Source organism: Pelophylax lessonae, assembly GCF_965119305.1.
Source record: "Pelophylax lessonae genome assembly, chromosome: 2".
Classification (NCBI taxonomy): domain Eukaryota; kingdom Metazoa; phylum Chordata; class Amphibia; order Anura; family Ranidae; genus Pelophylax; species Pelophylax lessonae.
Window position 1 is genome coordinate 338,706,828 of NC_138769.1, and position 18,022 is coordinate 338,724,849.

The window sequence follows — 18,022 nt, forward strand, 5'->3', positions numbered from 1 at the left end:
CTGTACCATTCCCGCAGCCCCTGCATCTCCTGTACCATGTCCGCACCCTCTGCATCTCCTGTACCATGTCCGCAGCCCCTGCATCTCCTGTACCATGTCTGCAGCCCCTGCCTCTCCTGTACCATGTCCGCAGCCCCTACATCTCCTGTACCATGTCCGCAGCCCCTGCATCTCCTGTACCATGTCCGCAGCCCCTGCATCTCCTGTACCATGTCTGCAGCCCCTGCATCTCCTGTACCATGTCTGCAGCCCCTGCATCTCCTGTACCATGTCCGCAGTCCCTGCATCTCCTGTACCATGTCGGCAGCCCCTGCATCTCCTGTACCATGTCCGCACCCTCTGCATCTCCTGTACCATGTCCGCAGCCTCTGCATCTCCTGTACCATGTCTGCAGCCCCTGCATCTCCTGTACCATGTCCGCAGCCCCTGCATCTCCTGTACCATGTCTGCAGCCCCTGCCTCTCCTGTACCATGTCCGCAGCCCCTGCATCTCCTGTACCATTCCCGCAGCCCCTGCATCTCCTGTACCATGCCTGCAGCCCCTGCATCTTCTGTACCATTCCCGCAGCCCCTGCATCTCCTGTACCATTCCCGCAGCCCCTGCATCTTCTGTACCATACCCGCAGCCCCTGCATCTCCTGTACCATGTCCGCAGCCCCTGCATCTCCTGTACCATGTCCGCAGCCCCTGCCTCTCCTGTACCATGTCCGCAGACCCTGCCTCTCCTGTACCATGTCCGCAGCCTCTGCATCTCCTGTACCATGTCTGCAACCCCTGCATCTCCTGTACCATGTCCGCAGCCCCTGCATCTCCTGTACCATGTCCGCAGCCTCTGCATCTCCTGTACCATGTCTGCAGCCTCTGCATCTCCTGTACCATGTCCGCAGCCCCTGCATCTCCTGTACCATGTCCGCAGCCCCTGCATCTCCTGTACCATGTCCGCAGCCCCTGCCTCTCCTGTACCATGTCCGCAGCCCCTGCATCTCCTGTATCATGCCCGCAGCCCCTGCATCTCCTGTACCATGTCTGCAGTCTCTGCATCTCCTGTACCATGTCTGCAGCCCCTGCATCTGCTGTACCATGTCCGCAGCCCCTGCATCTCCTGTACCATGTCCGCAGCCCCTGCATCTCCTGTACCATGTCCGCAGCCCCTGCATCTCCTGTACCATGTCCGCACCCTCTGCATCTCCTGTACCATGTCCGCAGCCCCTGCATCTCCTGTACCATGTCCGCAGCCCCTGCCTCTCCTGTACCATGTCCGCAGCCCCTACCTCTCCTGTACCATGTCCGCAGCCCCTACATCTCCTGTACCATGTCCGCAGCCCCTGCATCTCCTGTACCATGTCCGCAGCCCCTGCATCTCCTGTACCATGTCTGCAGCCCCTGCATCTCCTGTACCATGTCTGCAGCCCCTGCATCTCCTGTACCATGTCTGCAGTCTCTGCATCTCCTGTACCATGTCTGCAGCCCCTGCATCTCCTGTACCATGTCCACAGTCCCTGTATCTCCTGTACCATGTCGGCAGCCCCTGCATCTCCTGTACCATGTCCGCACCCTCTGCATCTCCTGTACCATGTCCGCAGCCCCTGCATCTCCTGTACCATGTCTGCAGCCCCTGCCTCTCCTGTACCATGTCCGCAGCCCCTGCATCTCCTGTACCATTCCCGCAGCCCCTGCATCTCCTGTACCATGCCTGCAGCCCCTGCATCTTCTGTACCATTCCCGCAGCCCCTGCATCTCCTGTACCATGTCCGCACCCTCTGCATCTCCTGTACCATGTCCGCAGCCCCTGCATCTCCTGTACCATGTCTGCAGCCCCTGCCTCTCCTGTACCATGTCCGCAGCCCCTACATCTCCTGTACCATGTCCGCAGCCCCTGCATCTCCTGTACCATGTCCGCAGCCCCTGCATCTCCTGTACCATGTCTGCAGCCCCTGCATCTCCTGTACCATGTCTGCAGCCCCTGCATCTCCTGTACCATGTCCGCAGTCCCTGCATCTCCTGTACCATGTCGGCAGCCCCTGCATCTCCTGTACCATGTCCGCACCCTCTGCATCTCCTGTACCATGTCCGCAGCCTCTGCATCTCCTGTACCATGTCTGCAGCCCCTGCATCTCCTGTACCATGTCCGCAGCCCCTGCATCTCCTGTACCATGTCTGCAGCCCCTGCCTCTCCTGTACCATGTCCGCAGCCCCTGCATCTCCTGTACCATTCCCGCAGCCCCTGCATCTCCTGTACCATGCCTGCAGCCCCTGCATCTTCTGTACCATTCCCGCAGCCCCTGCATCTCCTGTACCATTCCCGCAGCCCCTGCATCTCCTGTACCATGTCCGCAGCCTCTGCATCTCCTGTACCATGTCTGCAGCCCCTGCACCTTCTGTACCATACCCGCAGCCTCTGCATCTCCTGTACCATGTCCAGGTTGGGGGGTAAAACCTTTAATCACTTGCCGACCAGCCACCGTAGTTTACTGCGGCAGGTCCGCTCCATTGCACCAAACGATGTACCTGTACGTCGTTTCTTGTAATAGACAGTGGGGACGCACAGAGTAAAGTAACGCAAAAACTGGCCTGGTCATTAAGGGGGTAAAAACTTCCGGTCCAGAAGTGGTTAGTAAACAATAAATAAATAAAGCTCAACTATTTGAGTTCAATAAAAATCCTTGTTTCCCTGCAAATATAAAAGCTTGTATTCCTCCAGCGTCATATCTATTTTATTGGTGACTCGGTCCACTCATATATAGAGACGGACGATTCCCGGCAATGAACACAACCTCCCCACACATTACACCCAGCTCTACCGAGCACCGCTCGTCGGCCTAGTGCTTAGTCAGCAATAGGCGTGGCGAAGTGACGAAAAGAGCTGTGGGCGGGGCTGCGCGTCACGGCTCAGTGCTCCGAAGGAAGGTGAAGACATGTGGCTGGGAATGAGGCTGATCCGGCGTCAGCTGAGCTCGGCGGTACGGGGCCTGGTGTACGACAAGCACGGGGAACCGGCGCAGGTGCTTCGGTGAGACATTGACTCCCACGTGAGATGTCCTAAGGGAGCGCGGCATTATGGGAAGAAGCGTGCTTAGGAGCATCGTATGGGAGAAGGGGGCGTGGCCAAGTGACTGATGTCCTTGGGTTGGCGATGACGCTGTGGGAGTAAGGCTGAGTGAACAGCTAAGCGGGTGGCAAAGACAGGGTGACAGCTATGGCCATAAATAAGGTAGCAACCAACAATCCAGGGAGGGTACAGACCAATCAAAGCTGGAGTTTTTTGCAGCACGCTGCACAGGTGTTTGTTGCTCGGAGGAATCCGATTTGCAATGGTAACATTATAACCAGTTCTGCTCCAGGGCAACTTTTTTTTTCTTTGTCGCAGACATGTAAAAATCCTGAATTTATAGCGATAAAATTACATAAACCCCCAGAACATTATATATTTTCTGAACGCAGAGGCCCCGTGGAATAAAAAGGTTATAGTTGCACATTTTTGTTTTACGTGATCTCTGCGCAACTGTTAATCGCATAATTTTGGGCGGAAAAATATAGTAAATAGAAATTTAGTGCAAAACCAGACCATAAAATACCAGTTTTTAGTTAAAATATAAAAGATGAGGTTGCATCGAGTAAAAAGATACCTACCGTTTTATGTTTTAAAATTGCGTGCATCTGCGGTATCGGCAAAAATCTATGATGCCCAAAAATCACCAAAGGTGAAACTTTAACCACTTAGTGCTGACGGAATGCAAATATGCGGCCGGGGTGATGCCTGTAGCTAGAGGCATCACCCCCCGGTTTCGTTGTGTAGAACCGACGGTCGGCTTTCTTGTAATGACAACCGATGCGGCTGAGCAGCCATTCAGCCGTCATTATATAGAGCGGGAGGGGACACCCCCCCCCCCCCATACCTCCCTCTTATTCTAAGAGCCCATTCACACTAGCGCGGCACGACTCGGTACTACTTCGGGGGCGACTTGTGAAGTCCCGTGCACCGCGACAGGCACGGACTTCATATAATGTCTATGTAGTACAGGACCCTTTTTCTAAGTCGGAGCGGCTTGTGTCGCTCCTACTAGAACGGGTCCTGTAGCAGTCAATGGACCGCGACTTGTCAGGCTGACAAGTCGCAGTAGTGTGAATGGGGGCTAAGACACATTCCGAGGGGAGTGACACAGCCTGTGACTGGCAGAAATCTGCCCACACCATGTTATTTCCACAAAATAAGATTTATTTTCAAATATATATTTGTATGACAGTTTAAGGCCCCGTTCACACAGGGGCGATCCGACTTGGGGGGGCAACCTCCGAGGTCGCGGTGCGAGCAGCGCACCGCGACCTCGGAGCACCCGGCACGAACTTCATAACATTGAAGTCTATGACGGGTCGCTCCGGGTCGCCCCAAAGAAGCTCTGGACCCTTTTTCTAAATCGAAGCGACACTCCTATTAGAACGGGTCCGCAGCTTCCCTATGGAAGGCGACCTGTGAGGCGACCAGGTCGCCTCACAGGTCACCTTAGTGTGAACGGGGACTTAAACAGTTTATCAATATCAATTATTTTTACTCTATATTTCTGTTTTTTTTATTTGAACATGTGACCAGCAGTAGAGGACTAGAAACTCCTTAGGCTTGTGTTTCCCTGCAGATAGGCTGGGAAAGATCTGGGTCATGTGACAGCTGTATAATGATTAGGAAAAAAGGTACTTGTATGTGTGTTTTTTTTTTTTTTTTCATTAAAATAATTACAGTGCCATTATCCATTTACAGAAATAGAAGGGACAATGTAAATAACCACTTGCCCACCACCTTATTGTAAATATAAGTCATTACTTTGATGTTAAATACCGGGGTTATGGCAGCAGCTAGCTGCCATAACCCTGGTATCTTTATTTGCAGCAGGCGGCCGGTTTTCATATAAAAGGGGTCCCAGCGGCGGATTTGCTACAAGATCACTTTTTATAGGCTGCGGGAGAGGTACCCCTCCCGCCACTTCCCGGTCGTTTCCGATTGTAACAGTGTAAGCCTGGAGTTGATCCGATCCGTTGCATGCCTGAGCAGGAGGCAGAGTGAGAGCAAAATAGCCCTAGGTAAATGAGAGATTCGGGGTCGTTTAGACCCCAGATCTCTCAATTAAGTGGACCTGTCATGCCTCATACTATTACAAAGGATGTTTACATTCCTTTTAATAGGAATAAAAGTTATCTTTAAAAAAATAAATAAAATTAAGAGCCCATTCACACTAGCACGACTTGTGAGGCGACTTGTGTAGCCCCAGGTCGCTTGACATAACAAAAGCAATGTTAATCAATCAGTGCCGTCTTAATTGGCACTACTGAAGTCGCTCCGACTTCAGAAAAGGGTCCTGTACTACTTTGAGGTGACCTGTGATCTGACTGTCCCATATACTTCAATGGGAGTCGCCTCCTTATCTTAATTGAAGCGACTTGTAATCAGACTTTCCAGGAAGAAGAAAGAGATTAGCCAGGCATTCCCCACAGACAAAGTTGCCTGTCTCTTCAAAGTAGTGCACAAGTCTCTTCCAAGTCTCTTCCAAATCTCTACCAAGTCTCTTCAAGTCACGGGGCGACTTTCTGGTCGTGGTAGTGTGAACCGGCTCTAAAGGAACAGTGTAAAAATAAAAAGTAAAATTAAATAGGAAATATAGGGAAAAAAATTGTGCCTAGCAAAAAATATTGAGTTTTACTTGTAAACAACAAATGTCAGAAAAAGCCAGAGTCAGCAAGTGGTTTAGGGCATGTGTTTAGTATCCCTTTAAGGCCTCTTTCACACAGGCAGACTGTTCAGATCCGCCTGTCTGTTTTTTTGGCGGATCTGAACGGTCACCCCATGCATCTCTATGGGGCATCGGATGTCAGCGGAGACATGTCGATCAAATCTGGATGGATGGAAACCCTATTTTCCCAAGTCATCCTCCAGGACGGGCACATGAGAGATGGCTCCTCCTCCTACAGGAAACAAAAGCACAGTTAGGTTTAAAAGGCCGCCCATCAGGCTGCTCCTCAGTTTCTTGTGTTTCCTGTCCTGCTTACACAAGCATGGTCTTCTTTTTTTCATCCCCTGTTTATTTTCCTTCTTCCGTCCTGGGCAGGCGTCCCAGGACACCTCCTCCCTCCACCGGAACACAGCCGATGAGGTCATCAGGCGTGCAGGTACCAGCATCAGGGGGGAGGGAGGAGGACTTCCCTAGGGGGGGAGGGGTGAGGTGCTCAGGAGGGCCCCCCTCTTTCCATAACAGAGCAGCGCTGGCCACCCCTAGCTTTGAGGGGTTAGCTGGTCACAGGATGTTGGGGGGGCATCTAGCAGCCCTGTTAGTAGGCTTGTGACGGTATCAGATTTTCATGCTGCGATTAATTGATTAAGGTTTTGCCACGGTATACGGTATTATCATGATATTCAATTATTAAATTTCTACCTCACTTGAATTTCATTGCTGAATTTAGGGACTTTGGTTCACTTTTGCACGTTATTATATAGTCAGTCAGTACAGACTCTGTGAACCAGGCCTAAAATAAGCCATCAAGCAGTGTCTGGCCTGCCTGGTGATGACTGGTCCTGGCGCTCGGCTCTGATCCAATAACCTGGTCATTAAGGGGGCAAATCCTTGTGGTCCAGAAGTGGTTAAACCTGAAGGAGGACCGGTGTTGTTATTTATAAATTATTTTACTATTGCTTTAGGCCTGCTTCACATGTATGCGGGTTGGTGGTTCACATGTATGCGGGTTGGTGGTTCACATGTATGCGGGTTGGCGGCCCACATTTGCACAGGCATAGCAGCCCATTGATTTGAATGGGCTGCTATGCCCTCATTTTCCGCAGGAAAAAGGTGCATGCAGCATTTTTAAAAAAACTCAATGGCCTTGAAATCCTTCCTGCTTTTGCACCATGTGACTTACCTGCAGTTCCTGCTCTGGCAAGCTGCATTTTTTATATACGTGGGCCCAGCATTTAAAAACAGTTTGCGTGTGCAGCAACTGCAGTTAAGTCGCATGGTGCAAAAGAAGGATGGATTTAATTTTTTTAAATTCTGCATGCACCTTTTTTCAGCCGAAAACGCAGGCATAGCAGCTCAAGCCCATTCGAATCAATGGGCTGCTATGCCTGCATTTTCGGATGAAAAAAGGCGCATGCAGAATTTAAAAAAATTAAATCCATCCTTCTTTTGCACCATGCGACTTACCTCCAACCCGCATACATGTGAACCGCCAACCCGCATACATGTGAACCAGGCCTAAAGCAATAGTAAAGTAATTTATAGATAAAAACACCGGTCCTCCTGCAGGTTTAACCACTTCTGGACCGCAAGGATTTTCCCCATTAATGACCAGGCCATCGGATCGGAGCCGAGCGCCAGGACCAGTAATCATCAGGCAGGCCAGACACTGCTTGATGACTATATAATAATGTAATGTGGGCTGCTATGCCCGTGTGTGTGTGTGTGTGTGTGTGTGTGTAATATATATATATATATATATATATATATATATATATATATATATATATATATATATATATTCTGCTATGCCCGTGTATGTATGCATATGTGTGTGTGTGTGTGTGTGTGTGTATATATATATATATATATATATATATATATATATATATATATATATATATAAATCCATCTTCTATCTATGTGTCTCTCTTATTCTATCTATCTATCTTATTCTATCTGCAGAGACTTGCTTGTAGTAGGCACTGTGTCTGAGCCCTGGAAGAAGCCTGTGGGTGTGTGCTGGGAGAAGTCTGATTGGTTACAGGGAGGAGCTAAGCTCTCTCACTCTAGGATCATATTACCAGAGCTGTTTCTATTGAGTGAGTGAATGAGTCATCCAGCTCACTGAAATGTATCAATTCTAAAGTCAGGCAGACTTGAGGAGCAGAGAAACACAGTATTTTAAAAATTACCACAATAACAATACCGTGGGTATGAAATACCGCGATATATCGAATTACTGAAAACCGGCATATCTCTACCTGTTAGCTTACCTCACTCTTACAAGGCTGAGGGGAAGCGGACCACGGGGGGATACTTGCGGCCAGCCGGGGGCCGTCCTGAGCCGCACACCATCCCCTTCCAAAGGGTCCAATCACGCAGGGCTCCAGGGTGAGTTCCGGATCGTGTGTGCAGCAGCCAGCGTCGCCGCTGGCGCGGCAGAAGTGACGTCTTTAAGATGGCGGAAGTGGGCACAGCGCCAGAAAATCAGAAACAGCTGATTTCTGGCGGGATTTTTAAACTTATAAGGCGCCCCAGCTCATTTGCAAGTGGGCTCTTCTTAGCTACAGTCCGCTGCTACACCGACCTTCCCTCCAGGCGGTCCTTATGGCGGAGGACCTGACCCCTATACCAGAGGCTGCTGATCTTTGCCCCAGCCTATCTATGGTAAGTGGAGGGAAGAAAAGGGGGGGGGGTACGCACTGGCCTGCCGCCTTCCCACCCCACCCCCCCCAACAAAAAAGGGGGGTAGGTCTGGCATTTTCCCCTTGTCCTTTTTAAGGGGAAGGGGGGCGCATTGGGGCAGGACCGTGACCTCCCCAGTACTGACAGAAATTGTTCCTTGTCTCTTTTTCTCTCTCTCTCTCTGCTCATAGTCCAAGTCCGCAGAGGTGACCGATCCTTCGGTCAAATCGAAAAAGAAGTACTGTCGCACCTGTGGGACAAAAATGCCGACTGATTCGGACAAATTGCTATGCCATAAATGCATCAAAAAGATTCTCAACGAAGAATCCAAACCTCTAAGTAAAGATTTCCTGCAGTTCAAGAAGGAGGTTACATCCACACTGAAGTCGCTGCAAACTTCCATCACGGAGATGAAAAACGCAGATCAGCCTTCTACATCTACCGCAGTCGGACACCGCACGAAGATAATTAAGCATCAAGCGGTCACCAAACCAGGGGAAGACCTTTCAGTTTCAGAGTCCGAGGAGGAAGGAGAGGTCCTCTTCAGGGACAGTTCAGATTCAGAGGACAGGGAGGTACCGGAGAAAGTAACTAAACATTTATTTTCAACAGATGAAACGGAAGAGCTACTGAAGGCGATCTACGTTACAGAGGATCTGCAAGAGGATGAAGTGCCAAAATCAGCGATCTACGTTACAGAGGATCTGCAAGAGGATGAAGCGCCAAAATCAGTAAGAGACCGGCTGTACAGAGGCCTACCGGTACCCAAAACCCGAACCTTCCCGGTCCATCAATCCCTGAAGGGAATCCTTAATAAAGAATGGGAATGCCCAGAGAACAAGCTCTTTTTTCCAAAGGCAATGAAGAATAGATTTCCCTTTGAGGAATCCGAGGGCATCTTGTCCATATGCCCCAAGCTAGACGCATCACTAGCCAAGGTGTCGAAGAAATCAGACCTATCTTTTGAGGACATGGGGCAACTAAAGGACCCAACGGACAAAAAGATAGATGTGACGCTCAGGCGGGCATACGAGGCAGGAGCTGCATCATTCCATCCAAACATGGCAAACGCCTGCGTGGCCAGGAACGTATCCTTCTGGTTAGAACAACTAAGAGGACAGTTGGAGACGGTTCCAGGCACGGAAGACTCGCAGGATTCCCTCCTCCAGAAGAGCCCTATGGCTCAAAACATGGGAGGGAGATTACGCCTCCAGAAATAAGCTTTGTAGCATTCCCTTTGACGGAAAACTCCTATTCGGCCCAGAATTGGATAAAGTCCTAGAGAGATCAGCGGACAAATCCAAGGGGTTCCCTTCCAAAAGGAAGGAAAAACAAAGAAAATTTTTTTGTCGCCCAAGGGGAGACACCCACTTCAAAGGGGAGAAACCAAACACCCAAACGAAGTGGGTGTTCAACAACAAAGGCAGACCAAATGCCCTTGTCTCCAATGCCAGCAGCAATATCAGCAAACCCCAGTGACGCCAGATGGCCTGTGGGGGGGAAGCTGCGATTCTTTGTCCCACAATGGGAGAAATTTTGTCCAAACCCTTTCATACTACAGATCATCAGAGAGGGTTACAAAATAGAATTTACAGCAAGTCCTCTTCACAAATTCCGGACAACATCCCTACCGGGAGCATCTCCGGCAAAGGAAGCCTGGGAAGCACCCATCTTGAACCTCCTACAAGAAAAGGTGATAAGGGAGATGCCTTTTTCACATCAACGGTCAGGTTTCTTCTCCCGAGTCTTTCTCAGACTGAAACCATCGGCCAAACACCGCCTTATCTTAAACCTCAAAGACCTCAACTGGCTTGTAAGAATATTTAATAATAAATATCTCGCGCTCGTACTTAATTATATCAGAATATTTATACTGCTCTGAATATAGCAGTGTCTTTATTTATGGTTAATAAGCAAAGATCTGTGCGGAAGGAGAATCTCCACTTATGCCATAAATCAATTTGTCGTGAATTCTTTTTAATTGATTAATTTCTTTTTAAAAGCATATACCAATCTTAGTGAGTACAGTCTACAGTATGGAATATATATAAAATATTTATTCTCAAGACATGTAAATCACAATATATGATCAAACTAGAAGTGACACATAAAAATAACTCTACATAAAATACTACTTCAAATAATCAATGCAATGTGATGTTTAGCTCAATAATGAAAGTGAAACTGAAACAAAATGAAAGTGAAAGCAAGATTACCATTTCTTCCCAGGTATAGCATAAGCCATAAATAAATGTTCTATATAACCAGACTACAATGGTCTGCGTAATGCATAGCCGAAAGTCACTTCACTGCAGATGAGTGAGAATAAGCCATGCAAAACGGAAGACTTAAAATTGCAAATAGTGCACTTAATCTGATATTAATAAAAATGTATAAAAACAAAATCAGCTTTTTAGAGAAAAATCTACCATAGCTTATACGGCTGGGATTGTAATCTCATTACCCTTAAATATGCAATATAAAACATATAAGGAAGGAAATAAACAATTGTTGAATAAAATCAAATAACATAGCAAGGCATATTTACCACACTTAAGATGGCCGATAGCTTCAAATGGTGTTACCAGAGTCCTAAGATGGATGCCAGTGAGGGAGGAGTTTCCTCCAAGTTTCAGATGAATGATGGACAAAATGGAGTATGTCTGGATGAGTCTATCAATGAATGTAATAGCGTGTATGATGTAAGTGTGAGGTGTGTTGTCAGTAGTGTAATGTCTAATGTGATGTCTATCTCTCATCTGGGTTGGTCTTTTATACAGTAAGAACAAAGAGCTATAGAAATTACCATAAGTAAAACCCAGAGGGATGAAACATTATCCCAATTGGTCGGGACATTCTATACCTAAACTGGTGAGGTCAGAGACACACCTCTTTTGATAATTAACCCAATACTTGGTATAATAAAATTAAAGGATGATTTCTCTATATGTAAGAGTAATCATAAAACACATATAAAACTTTGTCCAGACTCCCAGTACATACATAAATGTCCATCTGTATCTCCATCATTCTCTGGCAATTATGGGATCTGGTAAACCATTTTTATAATAATTATTTTTAATACAAAATAATATTTCTTTATGGGAAATATCTAAAATTATCTCAAGACTGCACCTGGTATTTCGTCTATAGAGGGCAGTATCGTACCGTTCATTAGATTTTGTAGTTAAATAATAATTAACAATTACCATTCCTCTTATCAGATGATCTTTGACCTCTTAGCTAGTGAAGATCCATTAATTATTTGGATTCTGACATAACTGTCAGACAGAGCGTCTAGTTTGTAATATTTACGACATCTTTGAACACTTAGACATAAACTTCTCTGAAATGAGGTAATTAGTGGCGAGATACATCTGTCCTACACTTAAAAATAATGTATTCTAAGTAAGATTACTACTGTAAGAATATAAACCCAAAAGGTAATATAACATTCCTAAATATATATGTATATGCCTTACATAATATAATGACATAATTATGGCTAATATCTTCTCGCATATAATAATGTATCTTTAACATTTATATTTAGCTCATTTTAAAATACAACTAGAATATACTGGGGTATTGTCCATTGTTATATACTTATAGACAGACTGAGATATCACCCCCTTAACATAGCGCCAGACTGACTGAGTCTTATCTGATAGAGATGTCAAAAGGGATCTTATTTACGATTACATAGATACCAAGACCTCTGTTTAAATTCTATTCTGTTTTGTAAGCTTGTAAGAGACATTTTGTTTAACAAGTACATAATGAACTTCCTTTGACCTTAAAAACAAGATGGAAGCCATGCAGCACCATTCAGAATCTCTTATGCATAATATGAAATATACATGGCTTTTTAAAATTCATTTTTTTTTCTATTAGTTAATTAATAACACCCCCAATAATCCCGACAGGCTGGTGAGGTACAGGAAGTTCAAGATGGAATCCATCTTCTCGGTGAGAATTTATGGTCACTTTGGACCTACAAGATGCGTATTTGCATGTACCAATTCACCCAAGTCATCAAAAATTCCTAAGGTTCGCTACCCGCCAACAAACGTGCTGGCGGACCTCCTGAGCCGGAAGAGCCTGGACCCAGCAGAATGGGAACTGAATCATCAAATCTTCAATACGCTGGTACAGAAGTGGGGGACCCCGGAAATAGACCTTTTTGCCACCGAAAACAACAAAAAAGCGGAAATTTTTTTCTCGCTATACAAAGAAAAGAACTCACTGGGCATAGACGCCCTAGGATTCCCCTGGAGGTTCAATCTGGCATATGCTTTTCCACCAATCCAACTGATCCCCAGAACAATCTGCCTGGAAAGGGCAAGGGTGATTCTAATAGCACCCTTTTGGCCGAAACGGGCATGGTTCACCCCACTACAGAAAATGGCAGAAGAAGATCCCTGGATCCTGCCGGCTCAGAGCGACCTTCTGGCACAAGGGGGGGCACATCACCCTCACAGCCCGACGCTAAAGTTAGCAGCCTGGATCCTGAACGGAACATTCTTCTGAACAAAGGACTGTCCACCAGGGTCACGGAGGTCCTGCTCCAAAGCAGGAAACCTGTGACCAGGACAATTTATAACAAGGTATGGAAAACATACAGATCAAAAATGGAACCCAATAACAGGACATCAGCACTGTGTTGGATTTCTTTCTAGATGGCACTGACAAAGGTCTTGCGATAAGCACACTCAAAGTGCAGGCAGCCGCTCTGTCAATCTTCTTGGAAAGAGCCATAGCCGAAGATCCTCTGGTGAAGCGGTTCTTCAGATCCATTGAAAGATCCCGGCCCAGCAAAAACCTCAGCGTGGCCCCCTGGGATCTAGCACTGGTATTACAGGCACTCACCAAAGCCCCGTTTGAGCCTATAATGGACTGTAATTTGAAGAACCTTACCTTTGAAAACGGCCTTTCTGGTAGCAATCACCTCCGCTAGGAGGGTGAGTGATCTACAGGCCCTTTCCATCAAGGAACCCTTTTTGACGGTCTTTCCAGACAAGGTAATCCTCAGGATAGACCCTCTCTTCCTTCCGAAGGTGTCCTCGACATTTCATCGTTCACAAGAAGTAATTGTTCCTTAATTTTGCCAAAACCCAACCTCCCCGGGGGAGGAAGCTTTTGCCACGCTGGACGTCAAAGGTGCATTCTACATTACATAGAAGTCACCAAAGAGGTCAGGAAGTCATCCAGCTTATTCATTCTTTTCGGAGGCATTCAGAAGGGTAAAGCGGCCTCAAAGTCCTCCATAGCCAGATGGATCAGAATGACCATCATTGCAGCCTACACCGCTCAAAACCAGAGTTTACCGGCAGGCATCAAGGCTCACTCCACTTGAGCCATATCCACATCTTGGGCAGAAAAGGCTGGGGCCTCAGTAGATCAAATCTGCAAAGCAGCCACCTGGGCCAGCGACTTGACGTTCGCCAAGCACTACAGGGTCGATCTGGTTTCCGCCCAGGATCTATCCTTTGGTCGCAAAGTTCTACAGGCAGTAGTCCCACCCTAGGTACGCATCGTTGGGGTCTCATGTGACCGTCCTGGAGGATGACTTGGGAAAGTCGGAGTTATTTCCTGATAACTCCCTTTCCAGGAATCCTCCAGGATGGTGGACCCCCGTCCTATTGGTTGGTCGACTATATCTATAGTATGTTGGGCTATTCGCCTAAGCTGTCCAGTTCATCTTTTAACAAATGAGGGGCAGCCTGATGGGCGGCCTTTTAAACCTAACTGTGCTTGTGCTTCATGTAGGAGGAGGAGCCATCTCTCATGTGACCGTCCTGGAGGATTCCTGGAAAGGGAGTTATCAGGTAATAACTCAGACTTTCCATCCGTCCAGTTGATCGGATGAGAACGGACCAACGGTTCGTTTCCATTCGATTCCCCTATAGAGATACATGGGGACCTGACAGCTGTCTCTGCAGTGTACACAGCGCGGAGACACAGCTGTCATCCTCCTGATCAGCAGGGGATCGGCGGATCGATCCCCCGCTGAGATAAACAGAGTCCGTTTGACGGACTCCATGTGTGAAAGAGCCCTAAAGCTGCTCCATCCTCCTCCAATTCCTATACTAACTACCCTGTAGAAGGAAGATGCTTATACTTATCTGTTTTAAAGTTGTTTCGGTCTGGTCAGATGATTGGCTTCCAGCACCTCCATCAGTGTATAGGAGGGACAGCTGACATCAGATGCCCCATAGTAAGCCTATGGGTGACGTCACCACCCAGGCATTCCAGCCATTGTCACTACTCTCTCCTCTCCCCTGAAGTCAGCTTCTGGGAGCCAATTACATGACCGGAGTATAGCAAGTATAAGCATCTTCCTTCTAAAGGGTAGTTAGTATAGGATTTAGAAGAGGGCGGGGGAACAGGTTTAAGCTTAGGGTACTTTCAATTTAAAGCTGAGCTCTAGGCAGCTATAAAAGATGTAATGTAGCTATGTACACTTATTTTTCTAAATGCAGTACAAGTACCTCAGCCTCTTGCAGTTTCTTTACAGTAGAGCTCAGACTGGAGAAGGGAGAAGCAGCACAAGTATCCAATCATTTTGTGCTGCAGGCTAAGAAGCACGGTGCTAGGAAGAGAGCAGACAGGCAAGGAAGATGAGCTCCTCTTTCCGCTGCTTCTTATTTCACTGTCTAGTGACAGGGTGGTGGAGGGCAGAAGACCTGTATAGCTGTCAAAATGCAATACTTTTTTTTTTTTTTCCCAGCCCCCAACAAATTTCTTCATCCACACAAACCACATGGATGAAGGAATCAACCTCCCTACCCTTTTCCGTGGTATTCTAAGAGCGGCACCCATAGCTGTCAGAATACACGGATCATCAGCTGTAGCCGCTGATCAAATTTTATTATAGGTCTTTTCATCAAAAGTCGATCAAAGATTGAATTCTGTCAAGTGAGAACAGCCACACAGCAGTGCTGCACGATTAATCGTTAAAAGCTCATGATCTTGATTCAAGCCCCTCACACCATCTTAATCCAGCATTTCCACTATTCATGTAAAAAGTGCAGAGCAGTTTTCCCACTCACAGCTGTCAAAAAAAAAAAGTAGCTGGCAATGTTTATCAACAACACTGCCCAGTGCTGAAGGAGACAGATAAAAAAAAAATATATATATATTGTATCTTCTTATCTGTCCTGTTTATTCATTTACAGAATAAGGGATGTTAAGCCCCTGTTCACACTAAGGCGACCTGGTCGCCACAGGTCGCCTCCCATAGGGAAGCTGCGGACCCGTTCTAATAGGAGCGACATAAGTCGCTCCGACTTAGAAAAAGGGTCCGGAGCTTCTTTGGGGCGACCAGGAGGCGACCGCCATAGACTTCAATGGTATGAAGTCCGTGGCGGCCGCTCCGAGGTCGTGGCGCGCCGCTCGCACTGCGATCTCTGAGGTCGCCCCGGGAAGTAGCGTCGCAGTAGTGTGAACCGGCGCTAAGGCTCGGTTCACAATTGTGCGATGCAGGAACGCTGCAAATATGCAGCGTGATCCCGCATCGCATCCGCACCTCTGGCAGTTCACACTGCCATATGTGATACGCAGGGGGTGTCAATTAAAAGTTAACGACACCCCCAGTTGCGATCGCATATCGCAGTGCGATCTGCAAGTTCGCACAGAATCGGATCGCACTAGTGTGAACCACTATGCGATCCGATTCTGTTTAGAATAAAAAAATGCCTCATGTGCGTGTTTGGTGCGGATGCAGTGCGAATTCAGGCATGCAAAGTGTATGGCTGAAATTCGCACCGCACATGAGATCGCATGTAATTTAGGAACCGTGCGCTCGGAATTACATGCGATCTTCGCATCTGCACAAATGTGAACCAACACTCAGTCTGAAAGCGAAGTCAGTTTAAAGCAACCTTATTTTTTTTTTTTTTTTGCTTTTGATTAAATTGTTCCTCTGTTTAACCCCTTATTAATCTTTAATTTACTCAGCCGTATTAACTCATTCTTCGCCTCCATTGAATTACTTTCCTGCTGATTTTTTTCATTTTTTTTAAAATTATTAATTAAAACTTTTTTTGTTTGCTTTGTTCATTATTATTTTTACACCTTTTAGCATATATTTACTCCTTTTCATATTTAAAAAAGAGCAAAATTAAAAAAAAAAAAAATATATATATATATATATATATATATATATATATATATATATATATATATATATATATAATCTCTCTATATATATATATATATATATATATATATATATATATATATATATATATATATATATATAATATTATAAATAATTTCCTTAAAATAACTTTTCAATGCTTTGTACCATTGCTGACAGCTAAAGTGTAAACAAAAAAGTTGTGGTAGATATCAGTAATTGGTATCGGCGGATACTAAAAAAAAAAGACCCTAATCTAACTTAATGGCATTTTTTTTTCTTTACACATTACATCATTTTTTTCATTACATTTCTTTAAATTTGATTGAGGCAAAGAGTATTCTGTCTTATTTTATTGCCATCTTGTTCGATAACCTAATGTTCAGAGGTTGTAAATCTTTAAAATAAAAATGTTCTTCAGAATCGTGAGGGAATCGTGATCTTTATTCTGGGCAAAAAAATTGTGATTCTCTTTTTATCCAGAATCATGCAGCTCTACCACACAGTGATTGGAATTCAGCCAGTCACTGAATTTCAATTAGTTTATGGACAGCTTAGTGTTATAAACTGCAGTAGAGAACAATCATTTCTTCTTTCCTAGACAGGGGGCAGTGTTGTGTGGCAGGGCTGTAGACATAAATACAAATCATTTGACAGGCAAAGCAACTCCCTTTATGAGTTTTATCTGTAAAATTAACTGTTGGCTAGAGATCAGTTTTAACATTTTCAGTTACATTTGGCGTATCTATTAGAAAACGGTTACAATTTCCATTATTAGCATGTTAGCTTATTTAATGTTCTGTACTTCAGTTATTCCCCTTTCCTTGGCTACTGCTTTCAAACTCACTAATAAATAATGTGTATTGGTCTTGCTCACATAGTCATATGAGATTGTGCTCCGTATCCTTTATGTACTTAAAAAAATACGTACTGAACGGTCACGATTTTCAAAGTCTAATAAAGATAAACAAAGTTTCATTTGTTTGTTTTGCTTGCCCTAAGGCTCCGTTCACATGTAGGCGTTTTGGGGCGTTTTTGGGGCGTTTTTCTGCTCTAGGATCAGCTCTCAAAACGCCCAACAAGACAAATCCTATTCATTTCAATGGCCCCTGTTCACATCTGAGCGTTTTGAAGCTGTATACAAAACGCCCAACGCTCAAAAAAGTACATGAGCTTCTTTTTGGGCAGATTACAGGCGTTTTCCATTGATCTCTATTGAATCTAAAAACGCCTGCACAAAAATCGCGGTAAAATCGCGGTAAAAAACACGCGAAAAACGCTACGCTCAGGTGTGAATGTAGCCTTTATAAAACCCCGAAAATAGGTTGCATCCCTCGCCAGCCACTGTCATCTTCTTCCCAGCTATTTCTGGATGCCAGGTTCTTAGCTTCTTGAATGGCTGATCCCCTCCATCAGAGAATATGGAATAGTAGAACTATAGGCAAAACTTTTTTTTAGTTTTGGCTAGTAGAGAGGG

General features: G+C 45.8%; 1 protein-coding gene across 2 annotated transcripts in view; it reads left to right on the plus strand.

Moving 5' to 3' along the window:
- The first annotated feature begins 2,861 nt into the window (after positions 1 to 2,861).
- The window catches only part of MECR (mitochondrial trans-2-enoyl-CoA reductase), a 51,550-nt gene continuing 36,389 nt past the window's right edge, over positions 2,862 to 18,022 (plus strand). For both annotated transcript variants that reach the window (XM_082247189.1, XM_082247190.1), the window contains exon 1: positions 2,862 to 3,010. In XM_082247189.1, coding sequence (XP_082103315.1) covers positions 2,916 to 3,010 — 95 coding nt within the window. In that variant the 5' untranslated portion in view covers positions 2,862 to 2,915. The remainder of the gene's footprint in view (positions 3,011 to 18,022) is intronic.